Source organism: Physeter macrocephalus, chromosome 1 (assembly GCF_002837175.3).
Source record: "Physeter macrocephalus isolate SW-GA chromosome 1, ASM283717v5, whole genome shotgun sequence".
Classification (NCBI taxonomy): Eukaryota; Metazoa; Chordata; class Mammalia; order Artiodactyla; family Physeteridae; genus Physeter; species Physeter macrocephalus.
In genome coordinates, this window is record NC_041214.2 from 118,389,747 (window position 1) to 118,411,066 (window position 21,320).

The 21,320-nt window shown below is 38.4% G+C and overlaps 1 protein-coding gene across 1 annotated transcript in view; it reads left to right on the forward strand.

Moving 5' to 3' along the window:
• The first annotated feature begins 426 nt into the window (after nucleotides 1-426).
• Nucleotides 427-21,320, forward strand: part of PROS1 (protein S) — a 62,644-nt gene continuing 41,750 nt past the window's right edge. The window contains exon 1 of the mRNA XM_007101626.2: nucleotides 427-706. Within this exon, the coding sequence (XP_007101688.1) occupies nucleotides 631-706 (76 nt within the window). The 5' untranslated portion in view covers nucleotides 427-630. The remainder of the gene's footprint in view (nucleotides 707-21,320) is intronic.

The following is a 21,320-nucleotide window of genomic DNA, read 5'->3' on the forward strand; positions in this document are numbered from 1 at the left end:
TAGGTTTTGGTTAACATCTTCATCCCCAGTGTCAGTCTCTCAAGATGTTTTCCTTCTAAGCCAGGACACCCCGACCTCTGAGTCCTCAAAGTATTCTTGGCCACTCCGCCTTCCACTCCGGCTCGCTGGAGGTTGTGTTTTGCGCGCGCGCGCGCGTGTGTGTGTGTGTGTGTGTGTGTGTGTGTTTTACTGCGTTTGCTTCCCCTTTTCCTTGGCAAACTTCACATTCCGGTGTGTGTGTGTGTTTTAGCGTTTGCTTCCCCTTTTCCTTGGCAAACTTCACATTCCGGACACCGGAACGAAACGCTGGAGTTTGGGAAAGGGCGAGGAGGATATCTCGACACTGTTTACTAGGCCTTCAGCACTCTCCCTGAGCCCTGCCCCCAGCTCCGAAAAGAAAAGCTTCCAGGAAATGTCCTTGTTATCACTTCCCCGTCGGGCTGGGGGCTGGGAGCGGGCCGTCCCCTCCGCCCCCGGCTCGGCTGCTCCGCGTGCGAGCGAGCTCGCAGGCGCCGCCGCGCCGCAGTTCTCAGACAGCGGCGCTCCAGTCGCAGCCCCGCGGCACGCCGAGCGCAAGGGTCCCCGCCGCGACGCGCCACCGTCCCCGCTCGCGCCTCCGCGCGCTTCGCCATGAGGGTCCTGGGTGGGCGCTCTGGGGCGCTGCTGGCGTGCCTCGCCTTAGTGCTTCCCGTCTTGGAGGCGAACTGTGAGTAATCAATAGCGTCTTGTCTTCTTCTGTCAGCATTGTCCACTGAACTCCGAGCCCTGCTGGGAGGATTTTCTTTTCTAGGGCTGCAGCCTCCTAGAAAGTTTCCAGCAAGTGCTTCCATCAGCCGTGGATCTAGCGGGCAGTGTAATAATGGTGGAGGCAGGGTCAATATTCACCCTGCTCTGGGAATCAAGTGTTGCCTACAGGACAGATTCTAGATCAGGAGTGACAGTAAATATCAATGAAGGAATTAGAACACGTACCCATTTGCCCCCAACAGTTGAAGTTCCCAGTCAGAGGACAAGGATGAGCACATTACAGTATAAAAGTAGAGAGGAAAGTCAGCCCACTCTGTCTTCTCTTTGAACTAGCGCCTGTCCCCAGTCAGCACCCCCTGCAGCAACCTACCTCCGCTCTGCAATGCCTGGACTTTGAGCTTGGTTTCCTTATCTCAACATTGACACACGAATTATTTGGGGAGGAGTGCGGGTTTGCGTAGCAGTACAGAGATGTAATTTTTTTAACCTTGAAATCAAAAGGACTGTTAAATATTGTAGTTCTCAGATAATTTCGTACTGAGGATTTTTGACGGAGTGCCACTGATCTGAGGTCGTCGCATGAGTTCTCTGTACTTTATCTTGGTGTTTCCTGTTCTTTGTTCCCATGCCTGGATTCAAGGCACGATATTGAGTTTTCTCTAAATATATATATATATAGGGATATCAAGGCATTTAGTACATCTTAGTTGTCAGTTAATTAGTTTGTTCTTTAAAGGTTAAGCATGCTCACTGGTCAAAAATGCTTACTTGTGCTATGTTTTATTCTCAGGAAATGGCATGGGTGAGATAAACTCTGAATTACACCATAGCTTTTAGATTGGTTAAAGCTATGTAAACAATGTAAACTTTTCAAAGATGACAATGTCAGGAGAATTAAGTAGGAATTTACTAACATTCTACTAGTTTTATTAGTTTTTATTAGTTACAGATCAGGATGAATGAGGTGTTTTAAAATTCTAATTTAAAGGCTAAAAGAACATTTGTTGATTTTATATTAAAGACGCACAATAGCAGAATTTCAACATACAAACCTCTATCATTAAGCCTATATATGGACCACATACAGTAACTCATTAAGTATATAGTTCAGTAGGACAATCAAGTATTTGTCTGATAACCAGTGTTTTTATTTTTTTAAATATTTAGTTATTTATTACACACCTGCACTTCTGACCTAGTATACTATGAACATTATATTACGTATATTTAAATGAGTTTTTAAAGGATAAAGTCAAAATAAATCTGAACAGTAGCACTGGTGTTTTCTTTCTATACCTTAATGAATTATCTTGCACACTCTCCTGGAATGCAGTCATTCCATTTTGGAAGTCACTAAAATATTCTACCAGAATGAAATGAAAGTTCATGAAAGTGAAAACCAACAAAAAAACACTGAAGAGAGAAAAGAACATTTGGAAATGGAGAGAAGAAATAATCACAGAGGGGATAATTAAAACATGAAAAACTACTGGGTCTACATAACTGGTAAATTGTAATCAATATGAAAAGACTAACATAGGAAATAATGTGAACATCGCAAGGCAAGATGTTGGGAATAACACTTAAACATATGGAGTATGCTCTCATCACAGAAAGGTTTTTATTGACCCCTACACAGACTGAGACAGCGTCCCTATTGGGAAATATGATTTTAGAGTGTACAAGTGAAGCCAACAAAATACAGAGAATGCATCTTCCAGAGCCAACCATGACCTTCCCATCCATGGGAGCCTAGAGTACATTTCCACTGATAATCATTTATGGACTGGACGGCAATGCATTGCCCTCTCAGGGGTCTGCTTGTTGAACTCTGTACCAGAGAACAAGGTTGTTAATTGTGCTTACAAAGAAATATATGGGTAAATACATAAAACATGATAACCAGTGTTTTAGAGAGAAGAAAAAGGCAAAAATGGCTTGCCACACGTACTGCTTGTCACCACAGGAATTTGCTAAACCCTTTCTTTTTGTAGAGATTGTTACATGTTCATGGAATCTAGGCAGAGTTAAAAAATGATGTGTGTGTCTATATGTATTATACAGAGATAATCAAACCATACATGTGGAGAAATCTTGTTATATATAGACACTGATAGCATATATAAATTAGTTCTTTAATTCTAGTTTAAATGGATTAAAAATCATTTCTGGTTTACTGATGAGAAAACCGAGATACAGATGGAATGTGTTTACTCCCTAAGATTGTAAATTTGAGATAGAATTAGAATTCCAAATATAAAGAAAAAGTTTAAAAATCACAGCTTTAGGTTTGAGAGAGTTGAGAAATCATCCAGTTCAACTTTTTTGAAATTGTTCAGAGATGTGAACTGACTTTTCACACATGCTTGTATCTATATCTGTATCTATATGTATATGTGTATCTGTCTATCTATCTATAGATTTAAAACTTATGCTGTCTATATATTGTATACCACACTAAAGGCTGTGTGAAGAAAAATAGAAGAAAGGGGATGTCCCCTTTGGCTGTGCTAATTTGGCCCTTTCCAGACTTCCACTTCTGCTTAGCTGCAGTCTACCCTTGACATTACTGACTCATATTTTCCTTTTCTTTTTTACTTTCCTCTTTCTTTCTCTGACCATTTCTTTTTTTTTCTTTTTTTTTTTTTTTTTTTTTGCGGTACACGGGCCTCTCACTGTTGTGCCCTCTCCCGTTGCGGAGCACAGGCTCCGGACGCGCAGGCTCAGCGGCCATGGCTCACGGGCCCAGCCGCTCCGCGGCATGTGGGATCTTCCCGGACCGGGGCACGAACCCGCGTCCCCTGCATCGGCAGGCGGACTCTCAACCACTGCGCCTCCAGGGAAGCCCTGACCATTTATTTTACTGTTTATCTATCTTTGTCTTTTCTTAAATTTCCTTTATTTCAGAGTCCAAAAAGTTGAACTGATGGAGAGATTTTATCAAGCTTAGGTTAGAGTTGGGGTTGGTGCTGGAAGAGTTAGAGACAATATCTGGTGTACTGCATCATCATCATCAACAACAACAACAACACCCTATGCCGTACTCTCTTGCCATTAATCCTGTCTAGGATATACAGTCATGCTTTTCATAATAGACCTTTTCTGTCCACCAAGTTCAATATCCTCTTTAATAACTAAATGATCTATATGCATATTTAAACTTTCAAAATACTGTGAGAAAAAAATATGAGAAGCCTGATAATACATATATTAATTAATCTTTAGCTACAAGCAACAGTAAAGACTCTTGCTAACTAAAGCAGAAAGAAAGAAAGAAAGAAAGAAGAAAGAAAGAAAGAAAGAAAGAAAAGAAAGGAAGGGAGAAAGAAAGGAAGGAAGGGAGAAAGAAAGGAAGGAAGAAAGGAAGGAAGAAAAAAAGAGGAAGGAAGAAAGAAAAATAGAGGAAAAAGAAAAGCTGAGTGGATTTATTGGAAGACCTACTTAATGGTATGTTGAGTAACCAGGCCCAGGGAAGCCAGGGACTTGGGCATTTAGGTGATCTATATAGTGGGAACTCATGTGCTCACTATGTGAGGAGCTGCCATCAGATGACTCAGTTCTAACTGCCTTCTAGTTCTGTGCATACCTGTTCATGATTGAATTTCTTAGAAAAGAGAGCCTGATTATTTTGGCTTAGCTTGTTCCTGGAGTCCTGTGGTTGACAGCTCAAGTAGAATCAGGTGGAGTGCCAGAGGATAGCTCCCACAAAGGAATGGATCCTGGGAAGGAAGCAGAAACAAGAGAAGTCTACACATTCCAATTATTGGCTGTACAACATACACATGTGCCCTTCTTTCCATGAACACCATTTGAAAAACATTTCAAATATAATGTAGATATTTCTAATATAATGCAAATAACTAATGTACAGCAGAAAGGACCTCCTCTTCAAGAGATTCCAGTCACCACACTCAGAGAGGAAGACTCAAGGCTACCATTTCCTAGTTTAGTATCACCAGGTGATGTCCTTGCCTCCTCTAGTTCTGTCACAAATCTGTGTCATGTGTTGTGCTTTATGAATGAAATGATACATCGTAGTATACCAACACATCCTATATTCCAGAAAATAATTTTTAAAAGACAAGCAAGAGACTATAGGTACTGGCTTTAGGGCTTGCCTGTCTCTCTTGGTTTTAAACTAGAGCTGGTATTTATGACTTCTTCCTTCACTACCCGATTCATATGTCTCCTGCTTTAAGGCAGTTCCTCATGTTTGATCTTTTTGTCTACTCAATGAGATGTACCACACCGTTATTCAGGAAGAACCTGAGCCCTGTTGTTGCCACCTATGGATGATTGTATCCATCTCTTCTTTACAATTTCTATTGTGTATAGTAGTCATCCTGGAGAGGCAACACTTCTAACCCTGATTTGTATGTGGCAACTACACTATTTTGCCTTGATTATTGTCATTCCAGCATAGTTCTCTCTTTTTTTCCAACAGGAGCAAAGAACTTGAAATGGCTACATAGCAGTCTCAGCTTCTAATTCAGTGGAAAATATGTTAGGTTTCCTAGTGAATGCATTTCTTCTTGGTTTCCCAATTTCTAGATGAACGGAACCTACTTGTAAAGAAAGAAACCAAAAAATTTGAGAACAGGTCAGTCAATTACAGTAAGTCCCCTACACATGAACAAGTTCTGTTCTGAGAGCGAGTTCGTAAGTCCAATTTGTTTGTAAGTCCAACAAAGTTGGCCTAGGTATCCAAGTAACACAATCGTACTGTACTGTGATAGGTTTATAATACTTTTCACACAAATAGTACATAAAAAACAAACACAAAAAATAAACATTTTTAATCTTACAGTACAGTACCTTGTAAAGTACAGTAGTACAGTACATCAGCTGGCATACAGGGGCTGGCATCAGGTGAACAGGCAAGAAGAGTTACTAATTGGAGGAGGTGGAAGATGGTAGAGCTGAAGGATCGTCAGCAATAGGAGACGGAGGGCAAGCTGCAATTTCACTCACACCTGACACTGATGGCACAGGTTCTGGCTCCTTGCTGCATTCAATTCTGTCTACCCTCTTGAAAAAACGATCCAGCAATGTCTGGGGAGCAGCTCTTTTTTTCTTGTCATAGATGACATGGTAGTACTGGATTGCTTTCTGAACGGTTGCTGCAGCCTTCGTGTACAGTTCTACGTTTGGTTCCTGTGCCTCAAAAACTAACAGTGCCTCCTCAAATAAAGAAAATCCCTTTGCCATTTCCTGCATCATGAACCTCTTCTTAGGTGTACCAGCTACATCACCGCTGCTTTTCCTCTTGCTTCCGGACATCCTGGGCTTGAGATAAAGTTATTGTACTACTGTACTCTATACAGTAAAGTACACAAAAGCACAACTACTTGTAGAGGATGCATGCACGTGACAGTGTACGCCAGACACCTGAACTAACTTATGTGATTGGACACTCAAATGTGTGTTCGCATCTTTGAAAGCTCACACTTGAAGGTTCGTATGTAGGGGACTTACTGTAGTTTCTTAGGGCTGCCATAACAAAGTACCACAACCTGGGTGGCTTAAACAATGGAATTTATTGTCTCACAGTTCTGGACACTAGAAGTCTGGGATCAAGGTGTCAGCAGAAATGGTTCCTTCTGAGGGCTGTTCCATGCCTCTGTCCTAGCTTCTAGTAGCCTCAGACATTCCTTGGCTTGTAGATGGCCTTCTCCCTGTGTCTTCACATCATCTTTCCTCTATACATGTCTGTCTCTGTTCCAAATTTCCCCTTTGGATGAGGACATGAGTCGTTGGATTAAGGCCTGCTCTTATTACTTCTTCTTAACTTGATCATCTGCAAAGCTGCTATTTACAAATAAAGTCATATTCATAGGTACTGGGGGATTAGGACCTCACCATTTTTATAAAGGACACAATTCAACGTAGTCACTAACCATCAAATCATGACAAGTACTTCTTCCCTTTCTACCTTCACTCCTAACCTGTGTATTTTGGCTTTAGGAAAAAGAGCACCAAATATTAATGATTGCTGGTTCAGAGCATGTACCACTTTTTTAAAAAAACCACATTTTGGAAGATAGTACTGTGTCTCAAAAGGCAATAACTGAGCCCTCAATAATTGATCAGTCCATAATTCCATAAGGCTAGCTCTTTCCAGGTCTTAGAGTACACAATAAGACCAATGAAAACCATAATAATCATCCCATTGAGTTATTTCTTTAATTGTGGAGTTAATTCTAAAGTTGTATGGCTTAGCATAAAGCATTGAACAAGTCTTCCAGTAGTGGTGCTGATGGAAAAATTAAATCCAAATAAGAATAAATGTCTCTACCTCTGAGTCCAAATTGCTGCACCTTCATGAAAAAAGTGCCCTAACTAGTCAGCCATTCATCAGGTAACTGGTTGGCATTTGTAATCTGTGCGATTTACAACAGCTGAATGAATAGCAATTCTGCTAACAGCAAGAGTCTGTGACCATTCATGAGGGAAAGTCTGTGTAACTGAGTCTACATGTAGTCTCCATCCTTGCCACCATGGCTGCCTTTTTATGAATATTGAACAAGCACTAAACTGAGTGACACAAAGCAGCAGCCTGAAGGCCATATGTACCCACAGAGTTGTGTGTTGGTCCTCATAGCAATTTAAAAATCAGAAAATTTCATCCAAAAATTTGTTTTTATAACTTCTTTTGAAAAACAAAGGAAGATCTGGCAATTCTGGGCCCACATTCCAACACAGCAAGATTCAGCTAGAGCTGGGACTTTCCTGGCGGTCCAGTGGTTAAGACTTCGACTTCCAATGCAGGGGGTGCAGGTTCGATCCCGGGTCAGGGAGCTAAGATCCCAAATGCCTTGTGGCCAAAAAAACCCCCAAACATAAAACAGAAGCAATATTGTAACAAACTCAATAAATACTTTAAAAATGTCCACATCAAAAAAAATTCTTAAAAAAAAAGATTCAGCTAGAGCTGATTCAGAGCTACCTTCTTTAGATAGATTATATCCTCTCCAGTTTGCCATAATTCCAAACATTCCTCATTGTTTGTCACCAAATTCTCTTCCCTTGTTTATGGTACCTATCAGACACTTGTTGATTTTTGAGTTTGTGAGCCTTGCACTAGATTACCTTGAGAAGAACCACAACTGACAATCATTAAGTGGGCCATTCTGCCCCCTTTTATAGTTAAGAACCTCCCTGGTATGGGGCTGTCCACTTAGAACATAAATATTCTCAGCTCTGGGGCAATTCTTGCCCAAACTTCCTTGTTTCTAGGCCTAAGATCTAACTCTTTACAGGTCTCTGAACAACTGGACAGACCATTTGTAAGTATTGAGAAAGTAGCAAAGATTCTGATCTCTGATAATTTCTCATTCTAAGCAAAGTGGACAATGAGAAATAACTGCTTATCTGTCCACCTCTTGTGAAGGTTTTATTTCTCCTGTGCTCTTCAGGATCACCCTTGAGAGAGGCTGTAGTTCATTTCTGGCTGTAGCTTTGTAGCAGGTCTACCTCTGGCTCATGTTGGTACATCACACTGAGGCATCTTTTCCTTTTCATTCTTGGTTGTAGGCCTTTCCTCATGAGTCCATAAAGGGAGGTGGAGGGAGGGAAAGAAGTCAGGAGAATGAGAAACTGGCCCAGGCCACTTAGTGGTGCTTTAGGCTCATCCCATTCATACCATTTGAACATTTCACAATTGAACTGCTGTCATAACTAAATTTATGGCTAGATGAAAAACATAGCATCTAGTTCATGATGAGCTGTTCAAATCACATTGTCCTGTGATCAGATCTTCACCTCACAAAAGTCCAAAAGGGCACCAGGAATAGATTCTCAAAGGGAAAATAATTGCTGAAACAAATGTGACTTGCTCCCAGCTCAAAGAGATCACTACTGAAATTCTTCTTCTGGGACTTGCTAGGGTGTCTCAAGAGTACCCTGCTGTCCTATGGACCATTTAAGCCAAATTAGATCTGATGAGTCACTGGCTCGGCTACATGACAGACTGTTTGAAATGAACTTTGAACTAGCTAGAGAGCATTCTCTTATTTTGGTTTCCACCTACACTTGGCAGCTTTTGGACTCATAGTAAAAAGCTCAGAGTAGAACATCTAAAAGTGGAATATGCCTCAAAAATAAGAGGTCCATTAAAATCTATTCTTCCATCTTCGTAATGGACAGCCAGGTATATAACAACTTGTTTCTCACTTGAGCAGGAATATTCTGACATGACCAGATTTTTGCTGAAAGTAGTTCAGTGCTCTTAGGCCTGGGGAAGGAATCAGAAGGAATCACAGTTTGAAATTGAGTCTGATTGGGCCTATAGTTTCAGGACAGAATTCCCTTTATCAGCTGAGCCCCATAATTCTCAATTCTGAACAGCATACCTTAGATCTTAGGTGTTTTGATCTTAGATCTTAGGCATCTAATAATGCATAAAGTTTTGAGAGTCTTTTTCCTTAGTGCAGTTACGCGGTGCATTTATTTTGCTTTGGAGAAAACTAGGAGAAAAGTTTACAGATGCTTCCTCAAGGGCATCTTTCTTCTCCTTCATTCAAGAGGTTCTGTATTCATCCACTGATTCGACTGGTAATTAAGGCAAGGTGGTGATTTCTTTGTATTGGGACTATACGGCCTCTATTTACTAACCCAGAGAGTTTGGGTTTAAAAACTCAGTGAAGAATTTTGTGGGTTGTCTCTCCATCTAATTTTGGGAGTGCTTTGCCTGTTAATCCTTTCTCCAAGATTTGATCACTGACTTTGATTCAGGTCAGTACAGGCTGCTACCTAAGCTCAGCCACCCAGGTTCCTCCCATCCCACCTGAGATCCGGGAGCCCATTTTCATTGCAGCCTCTCCCAGCAAGATTTCCTACCTAGGGAGAACAGCCAGTACAATGCTTTTTAAAAATTCCGGTGATTTCCTCAATAATCTATGATAGTCATGAAAATGTATTCTTTTCTTCTGTTATGGAGTGGGGTGGATAAGTGAGGAGGTGAACAGGTAGGAGCCACATGAACAATTCAATCCAGAACATCTGACTCCTGGTCTTTCTTTGATATTATGTCAAGGAATGTCTGGCATTTCAGTGTTGTTCAGTGCGTGCCAAGATTTTGTCTGCGATAGCATTAGCTAACCAAACCAGCTGTTACAACTGAAGCTGGGGCTCTAGCTAGCACATGGAACAAAATTAGCAATATTAATACATCCAGCCTAATTCAAAATTATATATGCCTTGAGTATTAGTTTTCTATTGTTGTGTAACAAATTACCACAAACTTAGCATCTTAAAACAACACAATTTATTGTCTCATAGGTTCATAGGTCAGAAGTCCAGGCACAAGTTCAGGGCGCTGCTCCAGGTTCTCACATGGATAAAATCAAGGGGTCCACCAGAGCCGAGATCTCATTTGAAGCTTGGAACCTTCTTCCAAACTCACGGATTATTGACAGAATTCTGTTTCTGGTAGCTGTAGGCCTCAGGCCCTCAGCTGCTGAAGGCACCCACCATTCCCACCATGTGATCCTCTCCACAAAATGGCGGTTTGCTTCTAAAAAATCAGTAGGAGGCATCTGCGGCTGCTTTTTTTTTTTTTGCGGTACGCGGGCATACCAACCACTACGGGCATCTCAACCACTACGCCACCAGGGAAGCCCTGCGGCTGCTTTTTGTCTTTTCTATTTCTGAAGTCTGAACCTGGTGTACAAGGCTCATGATCTGGAGGCTTCCAAATCTTTTCCTCCAAATGAGCTTTCCCTGCCCCTCTTCTGAAAAATGGTCCTTCTCTGTCCTCTCTCCCTTATGGTCTTTTCATATGCCAGTCCTCCTTTTTGAAAGACTCTTTCTCTTTATTGTCCTCCCAACCATACCAGGTGATCTGTCCTTAGCCTTCTCAGACTTTAGGATATTTTATAAGATTTTGTTCCTTTTTTTTTTTTTTTGGATCATGGATTGATGTGTGATAAAGGTTTCTAAGGTCTTTATTTCCCCATTTATATTATAGGGTAATTTAGAAAATTGATATTTTCTTGGTGCTATTCTCTAATATTTAAATATATTTAGGGCTTTTTTTCATTCTTTTGCTTTATTGTTTATTTTATTCAAGGAATAAGCTGAAATACTCTGTCTTATCTATGTGTTTTATGCTTTCACTAGAACTCTCTTATTTTTAGAATTAATGAAGGCGGGCTTCCCTGCTGGCGCAGTGGTTGATAGTCCGCCTGGCCTCTGAGCCTGCGCGTCTGGAGCCTGTGCTCCGCAACGGGAGAGGCCACAACAGTGAGATGCCCAAAACAAGAATTAATGAAGTAGCAAATTAGCACATTATCGAATATAGGCATTAGTTTAAATTTTTCATAATCTTATGTTAATTAGGGTAAGATATGCTATGGTGTGATAACACTTTAATCCACAATTCTTCAAATTAGTCTCCAAATCACCGAATCTCAGTGACTTAGTAAAGTAAGAGTTTATTTTTTAGTCGTGTAAAGTTCAATGTGGTTTGTGTAAATATCTTACATCTCTAGTTGTACCATCTGGAACACATGGCATCCAATGTCCCCACAAGAAAGGAAAGCAATGGAGGAGGCGTATTTGTTCTTATTTTTTTTTTAAAACATCTTTATTGGAGTATAATTGCTTTACAATGGTTTGTTAGTTTCTGCTTTATAACAAAGTGAATCAGCTATACATAAATATATATCCCCATATCTCCTCCCTCTTGCATCTCCCACCCTTCCTATCCCACCCCTCTGGGTGGTCACAAAGCACTGAGCTGATCTCCCTGTGCTATGTGACTGCTTCCCACTAGCTATCTATTTTACATTTGGTAGTGTATATATGTCCATGCCACTCTCTTACTTCGTCCCATCTTACCCTTCCCCCTCCCAGTGTCCCCAAGTCCACGTCTGCGTCTTTATTCCTGTCCTGCCCCTAGGTTCTTCAGAACCTTTTTTTTTTTTTTTTAGATTCCATATATATGTGTTAGCATACGGTATTTGTTTTTCTCTTTCTGGCTTACTTCACTCTGTATGACAGACTCTAGGTCCGTCCACCTCAGTACAAATAACTCAGTTTCGTACTTGTTCTTAACCGTCTTAGCGTGGAAGTAACAAAACTCACATCTGCTTCCAATGCAAGGAAGCACGTGGAATATTTGGTCAGCACTGTCTCTGTTACAAACATTTTTCCTCCACAGTTAAGATTACTGTTTCTTCCTCTAAGAGAAGCACAAATACTTGTTGCCCATTTAAACCTTTGGTGATGTATATTACACAGTGTAAGGTTGCTTTAACTATCTGAATAAAATTTGTGACAGAGAGCATAATTAACATGCCTACGAACAGACCAGCTGATGACTTAGTATAATGACATTAAGTTGGCTATTAATGTGGCAGCTTGAAAAAAATATTGTAGCAGTTGATATTGAAATTATTCCTATGGTGAGAACTGTTATTATTTTAGAAATTTCCTTGAAAATGGCTTTAGATTTAGAAAGTAAAGTCCCTAAAACATGGTCTATAGCTTTACTATTCAAGTGTAGTCCGTGGACCAGCAGCAGCATTACCCGGGAGTTTATTAGAAATGAAGTATCTCTGACCCCACTTCAGACCAACTGACTCAGAATACGCATTTTAACAAGACCCTCAGGTAATTCCTACACTTAGAGTTTGAATCATTCTGGTCTGTAAGGGCATAGCAGAGAAGGTAGATAAATGATTCTGCATAAGAAGTGAACAGAAATTTGCAGGGGTGGCAGTAGACAGTGGCCAGGGAAAGAGAAGGGGAGAGGATGTCAGAGAAGGGAGAAAAGAAGCTGAGCCCCATGGCAGGAGAATGCAGCTGTAGGGAAGGTCTTCAGTAAAAAATTATTAGATGTGAGGGTAACAGAGGACCTTTAGGAACTGGGGTTTCTAAGGCTAACTTTAAAGTGCAAACGTTGCTTTAATTTTTTAAAGTTGCAGTTTTGTTTTTTCTAAACGTGATAAATTAAGTGTTATTAGGTCTAGTATGGGGAAAACCCCTTCATTTATATTACATTGTTCCAAATATAGAAATTGAAATCTCCAGGCTTGAGGGAAAATAAAATAAGGATAATTTATCCACATAGATTCTGAGTCTTTCTACAGAGGAGTGGTAATAGGAACCGGCTCTTACTGATTTTTAGGCCATTAGCATAATTCTTCTTAGTCCTCTGGTCCATTTTTTGGAATGGACTTTAAAAGGACACATTCAAGAACACTGGCTTTTAAATCTCCATAAAAATGGTAAAATTGTAACTTCCTGAAATTATATGATATTTTCCATCTTTCAAAATAGCATATTTGGCATTTTCTCATTGAGTTTCACAGCTATTCCGTGATGTACTTTCCCGACTTTAGGAAAACATTACGTTTTCTCTGCCTCTGTTTAAAGTTATTACCCACTCTTTCTCTTCTTATTCTCCTTTGATCTTCTTGAAGAAACAGTTTATTCTGGAGGTCTCCTCTTTTCTCACCCTCCCACTGTACTGGGGACTGAGAATGTTAATGGTGATCCTATTGTTAAACCAACTGTATACATTTTAGCTCTCATCCTAAATAATAGTAATTATTATTAATAACTTCTTTGCAACATTTGACACTGTTGAAATTTATCCTTTTGAAATTGACCTCCTTTTATGTCTATAAGCATTATCTTCAAATTTTCTTTCTCTCTCTGCATATGTATGTGTTACTAATTCTATTTCTGTCGTTTTGATGATCTCTCCTTTTCCGTAAATGTTAGAGTTTCCTAGGGTTCCCTTGTGACCTTCTGTCCTTATTGGACATCATTCCTCAACTTAAACTACCAGCTATATCCTACTATCTCCTTACATTTTTAAACCATTCAAGTAATCCACGCTTAATATAATGTGCTAAAAAAAATGCATTTGTAGTTTCACTAGCAAGAGACCTATGTAACATTTTGCTTTATATTCTTCTAAGCCCCTTTGTCTGTATATATATGTTCTTAGAAATTAAAATATATAAGCAAAAGAATGGAATTTTGCTCTACATATTATTTGTAACTTGATATTTCATCTAAAAATGATAATTGTTTTTATATCAATAAATTAAAATCTATGTCACACTTTAAAGTAGATTTATAATTTTCCTTTATATATGTTCATCATAATATATTTAACTAAAATCATATTTTTGGACATTTAAATTATTTCCAATGTTTTGCTTGTATCAACAATATTGTGATGAACATATTCATGTATATTTTTTTACATATGTCCATGTTCATTTCCTCAGTTTAATGTCCTAGCAATTGAATTGTTAGTTGAATACCTAAAGAGTGTGCCTATTTTTTTTTTTTTAACTGGTGGAAAATCTTACTCTCAAATGTAATGAAAAATTCTAAAAATATCTACCCAGGGGAAAAACACAATAGCAATAACAAAATACAGGAAACATCCAAAGGGAAAAGTCATTTTGGCCTGTGGTAGACAGCCTCCAAGGTGGCCCCCAATTACTGTTTTTTTTTTTTTAAATTGTATTGAAGTACAGTTGATTTACAATGTTGTGTTAGTTTCAGGTTTACAGCAAAGTGATTCAGCTATACATACGTATATATACATTTTCTCTCATATTCTTTTCCATTTTAGTTTATTACAGGATAGTGAATACAGTTCCCTGTGCTATACAGTAGGACCTCGTTTTTTATCCATCCTATATATAACAGTTTAAGAGTGCACCTATTTTGAATGTTTCAGACACATATTGTTAGATTTCCCTTGGAAATCTGATTTTAAAAGTAGATTTTAAGTGTCTAATTCCTCTCATCTTTGCCAACATTGGATATTAACTTTTAAAATCTTTGTCAGTGTGATAGGAATGAAAAAGGGCTGACTTTTTGTGGGGTGGGGAGTAGTCCATTCTATTTTTCAGTTCATCCATTAAGTTTTTTATTTTGAAATCATATTTTAGTTCTCTACTTCTTTTTCATAGCATACTTTTGTTTTATGGATGCCAGGTTCTCTCAATTTATTTAGGATATTAGTTATAGATTTTTTAAAGTTATCTTCTGTGTCTTCAATTACTTTTATTTCCTTTGGAGTCTGTATGTTCCTCTTGACCTTCTCTTTCATGTTATTAATTTTATGCAAATATCTAGTGATTTTTAGCTGTTATTTCATATTTTTTGAAGACAGTCCTAAGTTGATTAGATTGACTAGGTAGCTGGCTTAGGGTTCTACTGTGGTTGTTGAGGTCTGTTTTTCTAACAGGACATTGCTTTTGGGAAACTTGTTATCAGTCCTAGGTAACTGGGTAGGCTTCTCTTTAGGAGACTTTGTGAGAATTGGTCGAGGGCAATTGTCAAGGTAAGGAGGACATGACTCCTTGAAAATAACTCTTTCTAGTTGCGCTAGTAACTTTCTCCCACATGGTATATGTTAAATGCCCCTTTCCTTATTACTTGTTTTATTTTCCTTCTTTTCCTCGACTCCTTATCCCAATCATTTTCTCTCCTTTCCTAAGTTATTTTACTCCATTGTTATTTAGACTGTGTCTTAAGGCCTTTTAGAAAGTCAACAGGGAGTTCTGTAAGGCTGGTAGAAATTACATTGAATTATAAACACCTACTCGATACTTTACCAATATTCCAAATAATCTCATTTCCACATCAGCACTTAAAAAATAGTAACATCCTAAGAGTCAAAAGGGAAGCCATTAAGATCTAGAGTCTTTCTAAGCCTCTAAGCTTGCTTCAGACTTGCTTATTGGGGAGATCTGGGAGATGTTGCAGAAGTGGGGTATTGCAGAATTAGGCCAGCTCTCTTATTGTTGCCTTTTGCTTTTCCAAACATAAATACAGACACAGGCCAGTGAACTAATTATATTAATTGATGCCACCCTAACAAAATAGGTCAAATAGAACAAAAACAAGACATTTACTGTGCTGTAACCTCTTGCTACGTGACATCGAATCAGATGGTGTTTTGGTGTCCTAATGTGTAGGAGATAAAAAAGACAAAGCAAGCTGACTACATGAGTATCTTGCTGCACATCCTAAAAAGAGACCTCCCGTTGTAGCCTCAGAAAGCGTAGCCAGTATGCAGTGTAGTTGGTCTAGAGAAGAAAAGACAGGGCTCTAGAAATTTCCTCTTCAGACCTTGCCAAAATCTGAACTCTGAGTTCCTTCAAAAGAAGTATCTTAATTTATCACTTACCAAGAACAAACACATGACATAACAGAAATGAACAATGTAGTTTTTGTCTGGGTAATAAGCTGCCTGTTCTGTCTTTTGGGGAGACGTATTTGTTTTGGAAGGAATAACTATTGAGTAAAATGTACTGCTTTCTCTGTCTATGGCTAAAGCAAAGGTTTAATCTTGGGGAGAATTGGTTAGAGTGTTTGATTTACTCTTTTTTTTCCCCTAGACTAGGGGCTGTAAAGTAGTTACAATTAAATCTTCAAGTAAGGAGAGGTCCCTTTCACTTCCGTTGTGGCTGAACAGTTCAAGCATTGTTTCCCTACCCATTCATTGATCTGTTCCAGAATGGGGGTCAATGGTCACATTTTTTAAATGACACTTGCTTTCCTACTTCTAAATAAATGCCAACCCTCATCCTTTCTAATCCAAATGTTATAGAACTCACCTTTATATGTGCAACGTATAATTCACAGATTATTTTATATCCTCTTTTTGTTTCCCAGATTTAAACCTATCCAGACCTACCTCTTATGATATTTGATTCTCTTAAATTATTTCTCATCAGCCTATTTATTGCTTAGTCCTCTTGAAGGACAGAGTCATGGTTCACCTTTACAGAATACTTTTTCTAAAGTTTTTCTAACCCTTAATATAATAATATGAGAAGAAACAGTTGCTCAGCAGCATAGTCCTCAATACTAAACAAAATGTGAAATGTAGAGAAGTGCATTAGGTAGTATATTAGTTCTCTTTTAAAAAAATAAACTTTACTTTTAAAAAATTGAAGTAAACATACATACAGACATAGCATTTATTTCTGAAGGCTGAAGTTGGTAATAATTATGTAGGCTGATGAATGCCTAATTAAAAATCTATTTTGATTTTTTCTTAGTCCTTGCAAACTTCACATTTTTTAATATCCCTCCTCAATTATAAATCTTCTGTGGTATAAATCTTTATGATAAAAATGAAAGATTTTATACTTAATTAATATGTGATTATTTAAAATAAAATTGTAAAATAAAATTTCCCATCATTATTAACTAATGGTTTTCCTATATCATGCGATTCTATTTTTATCAGTCTTTTTGTAAGCAAAACATGCCATTTCAACAGTTGATACATAGGAGGCACAATTATATCTCAAAGTATTATCTAATTGTTCTATTTGTACATTGAATGCCATTTTCCCTGACCCCGTCCCACAGTGAAGAAGAAACAAAGATTCAAACACTCTGCCAAACCAAATGCTAGCCTAAAATTCCCTTCTCAGACACATTCTTTTAGGGACAGTTTTTTGTTCTTGAGATGCCAAATAACAAGGGCCAAAAGAGAGACAGAAAGCAGAATTTAAAAGAGAAGAGCTCCTGGAGGGAGGAATGTGAGAATCATCTTTGCAAAGACAAGAGAGCAGAATAGAAGAGATTCAGAGGATGAACTATCCTAAAGCTTAGACCTCCTCCTCTTAGACCCACATCTGACTGATCAGTTTTGGGCAACCTGCAGCTCTGTGGTCCTGACCCCTCTGAACAGAAGGTGGCAAGCTTGGACAACTAAGTGGGAAAGGGGCTTTTAACATTTTTCATTAATCCTTGACCAAGGTCGAACTGAATTGAACTGTGAGGGAATTTTCCTGTGAGTAGAGGCAATGCTAACCCCACTATCCTTATTACAGATGCTTAAGTGAAGTACCAAGAACAATAAATTACTTTCTGTTATATAGTCAAATTTATGTTGAAAAACAAATTGGTCCCCACAGAAAATATTGAAAGGAACATGTGAAGGCTGTGAAGACAATTTCAAAAAAGAATTCTAGTTAATGTTTTCATAATGGTTTATGTTATTGACATAATTGTTCAACTTCTATGGTCACTGTTCAGATTAAGTTAAAAAAATCAAGCAGATTTAGTCATATTTCTAATCTTGAAAGACTCTTAACTAAACATTATAACCTAAAAATTTGAATCTGAATGTAACACTTTTCAAGCACATAGTTGTGTTTTCACAAGGACTTTCTTGAAAAACTTCCTGATGTAAAGAAGTGAAACAAATAATTAGAGACAATGTGGTAATGCAGAAAGAGAATGGCTTTTGGAGGCAGGCTTGACTGACTGTTCTCAGTTGTGTGAACTTGGTAAGATTAAACTCAACTTCTCTGAGTTTCAGTTAGTTCATGTGTATAACAGTTGTGATAGGATTAATAGGAGATAATGCAAAAAGAGCATTTATGTGCTTATGGTGCCATAGTTATTATTATGATAAATAATGGAACTTTTTAGACATTCCTGCATGCCAGCAGGGTAGATATTTTTGGGCAGATTGACTTTGAGCCAGCTGATAAAAACACTTTGGAACATATATTTGTCTCATCCTACAGTTCTGTAGTTCTTAGTTTGGATCTGTGATATCATGTTTGTATCTTTTTGACAAGGAATAGTAGACTCCTTTGAAAGCACGCTCTGTTAGATGGATGGATCTTTTTTATAAAGGACAGTAAATGTCTTATTTAAGATACCAAACATGTCCACTGCACAACCACATAATTTATTTTTTTAAATCAAGAGCATTGTGGGCATTTAAGTGGCAGAATACATAGAAGAAAGAGCGTTGGACTAGGAGGATGGGTACATTTAAATTCCTGTCCCAATAGCACAACTTTGTAGCTCTATGACCTTGAAAAAACCATGTAACCTCTTTTAGCTCCAATTTCTTCAGTAGGAAAATGGGGATGATAATTCTGTCCTGTAATATATTTCATTATTTATGTGAGGATCAAATGAAATCATTAATATACACTTTGGAAATTTTTAAGTATCATGCCAATTGGAAGTATTATTGAGGTGAACCCAGATGAACTAAAACATAAACGTTCAAATTCAGGCAAAATTTATTTAGACAAAATTATTTTTTAAATTATTAGCTTCATTATCCTTTAGGTTAGAGGTGTAACAATTTTCATTTTTAATATTCCTCTTATCATCTGAGACAGTGAAACTTCTCCCTCTTTTTTGAAAAACAGCAGCAAATAGTAATGGATGGTTGCAGGTCTGAGCATTGGGATGCCTGTGATCTAAGTTGTACTTTTGCTATTTATTAGCTTTATAACTTAGAGCAAATATCTTGTATGCTCCTGATTTTCATCATCTCTGAAATAATGGAGGTTACTTTGTTTCCTTCTAGTTTTATAAATGTTTGTGAGCATTCCTTTAAACCACACCTTGGTTCTCCCTGGACAATTGAGAACTTTCCCAAACATGAATATAGGATGTGTTAGTACAGCTGGTCTGTGTCCTGCAGTGGGGGCCCTTATAGGGAAAGAGATATTCCTAAATATCAATATTAACCTCTGCATTCTAAAACTTAATATTCTGTAAGGAAGAAATGCCAAGGAGTGATGTTTATGTTTTGTTTTCCAACTGCATTTGACCTTGATTGTTTTATTATTGTATCAAAATATTTATCTTTAATACAAAGTGTTATTGTTTTTTCAGAAAGACTCACATATTTGTTTTGAAGTCCAGAAGGGCCAAGTTTTTGCTGTATTTATTATCAAGTAGCATGCTTAAAACTATTTCAAATAAATGAGATAATTGCAATGTCAGACCCTTTCATTGTTGATTGGGCTGCCATTTATCAGTTAGCAATACACTTGGCGGGTGGCATGCTCACAGAATAACATCTTTTAGATGTACACAGCCTTGATTTGATCTTGAGCAGTGATAAAGATGGTGAGAGATAGGGTTAAAAATATAACTCAAACACTTTTGTTAGTTAATCATCACATTTAAACTTCTGTTTTGGTAAGTGAGAAAACCCATATAAAATTAAAATAGATAAATAAATAAATGTAATTCTTGAAAGATGTTCAGTTATTCAACTAATAATTATGGTGAGTGTTGATTACTTAGTCCTTTTGCTTTTCTTTTTCTTCATTCTATTGTCAACTTTTGATTAATTCTTATTTACAGAGTTATAAGAGAAATAAGAGAAAAATAAATTTATCTATTTATATTATTTGCTTATCTTCCTAGTCAAAAAAAATTTGTGGTTAAAAATCAGGATTAGGGCTTCCCTGGTGGCGCAGTGGTTGAGAATCCGCCTGCCGATGCAGGGGACACAGGTTCGTGCCCCGGTCCGGGAAGATCCCACATGCCTCGGAGCGGCTGGGCCCGTGACCCATGGCCGCTGAGCCTGCGCGTCCGGAGCCTGTGCTCCGCAACGGGAGAGGCCACAACAGTGAGAGGCCCGCGTAACAAAAAAAAAAAAAAAAAAAAAAAAATCAGGATTAAAAAAAGTTATTTGTAGATTTTACTTGTGATTTAAAATGTTTTCATTAAAAAACAATGTTCTATTCACATTCTAAAATGATAAGGCCCAAACTTCATACTCTCCATTCTTTTCTTCAAATATAATTGCGGATTGTAGCTTGAGTGTCTTTTCTCTGTGTTTGTCCACATGATGTTTACATATCTACAAGTATGGCTGGTATATATAGGATTATGCTATAGATGTAGCATCTACCATTTGCACTATTTAATTTAATGGTATATCTTGGAGATCTTCAGTGCAAAAGTATCTTCCTTCTTTTGAATAGCCACATATTATTCTACTGTACAAATGTATTATATAGTTTATTTTTTCATTCCCTTCTTGATAGGTATTTAGGTCATTTCTAATTTTTTTTTTTTGGCTGCGTTGGGTCTTCGTTGCTGTGTGCGGGCTTTCTCTAGTTGCGATGAGCGGGGACTATTCGTTGCGGTGTGCGGGCTTCTCGTCATGGTGGCTTCTCTTGTTGTGGAGCGTGGACTCTAGGTGTGCAGGCTCCGTAGTTGTGGCGCACGGGCTTATTTGCTCCGTGGCATGTGGGATCTTCCCGGACCAGGGCTCGAACCCATGTCCCCTGAACTGGCAGGTGGATTCTTTTTTTTAACATCTTTATTTGAGTATAACTGTTTTACAATAGTGTGTTAGTTTCTCCTTTACAACAAAGTGAATCAGTTATACATATACATATGTTCCCATATCTCTTCCCTCTTGCATCACCCTCCCTCCCACTGGCAGGTGGATTCTTAACCACTGTGCCACCAGGGAAGTCCTCTAATTTTTGGATAATGCAAACAATCTTCTTTTTTTTTTTTTTCTGGTTGCTTTGGATCTTCATTGCTGTGCGTGGGCTTTCTCTAGTTGTGGTGAGCAGGGTGCTACTCTTCATTGTGGTGCATGGGCTTCTCATTGCAGTGGCTTCTCTCGTTGCCGGGCACGGGCTTTAGGCACGCGGGCTTCAGTAGCTGTGGCGCAGGCTCAGTAGCTGTGGTGCACGGGGTTAGTTGCTCTGTGGCATGTGGGATCTTCCCGTACCAGGGATCAAACCCATGTCCCCTGCATTGGCAGGCGGATTCTTAACCACTGTGCCACCAGGGAAGTC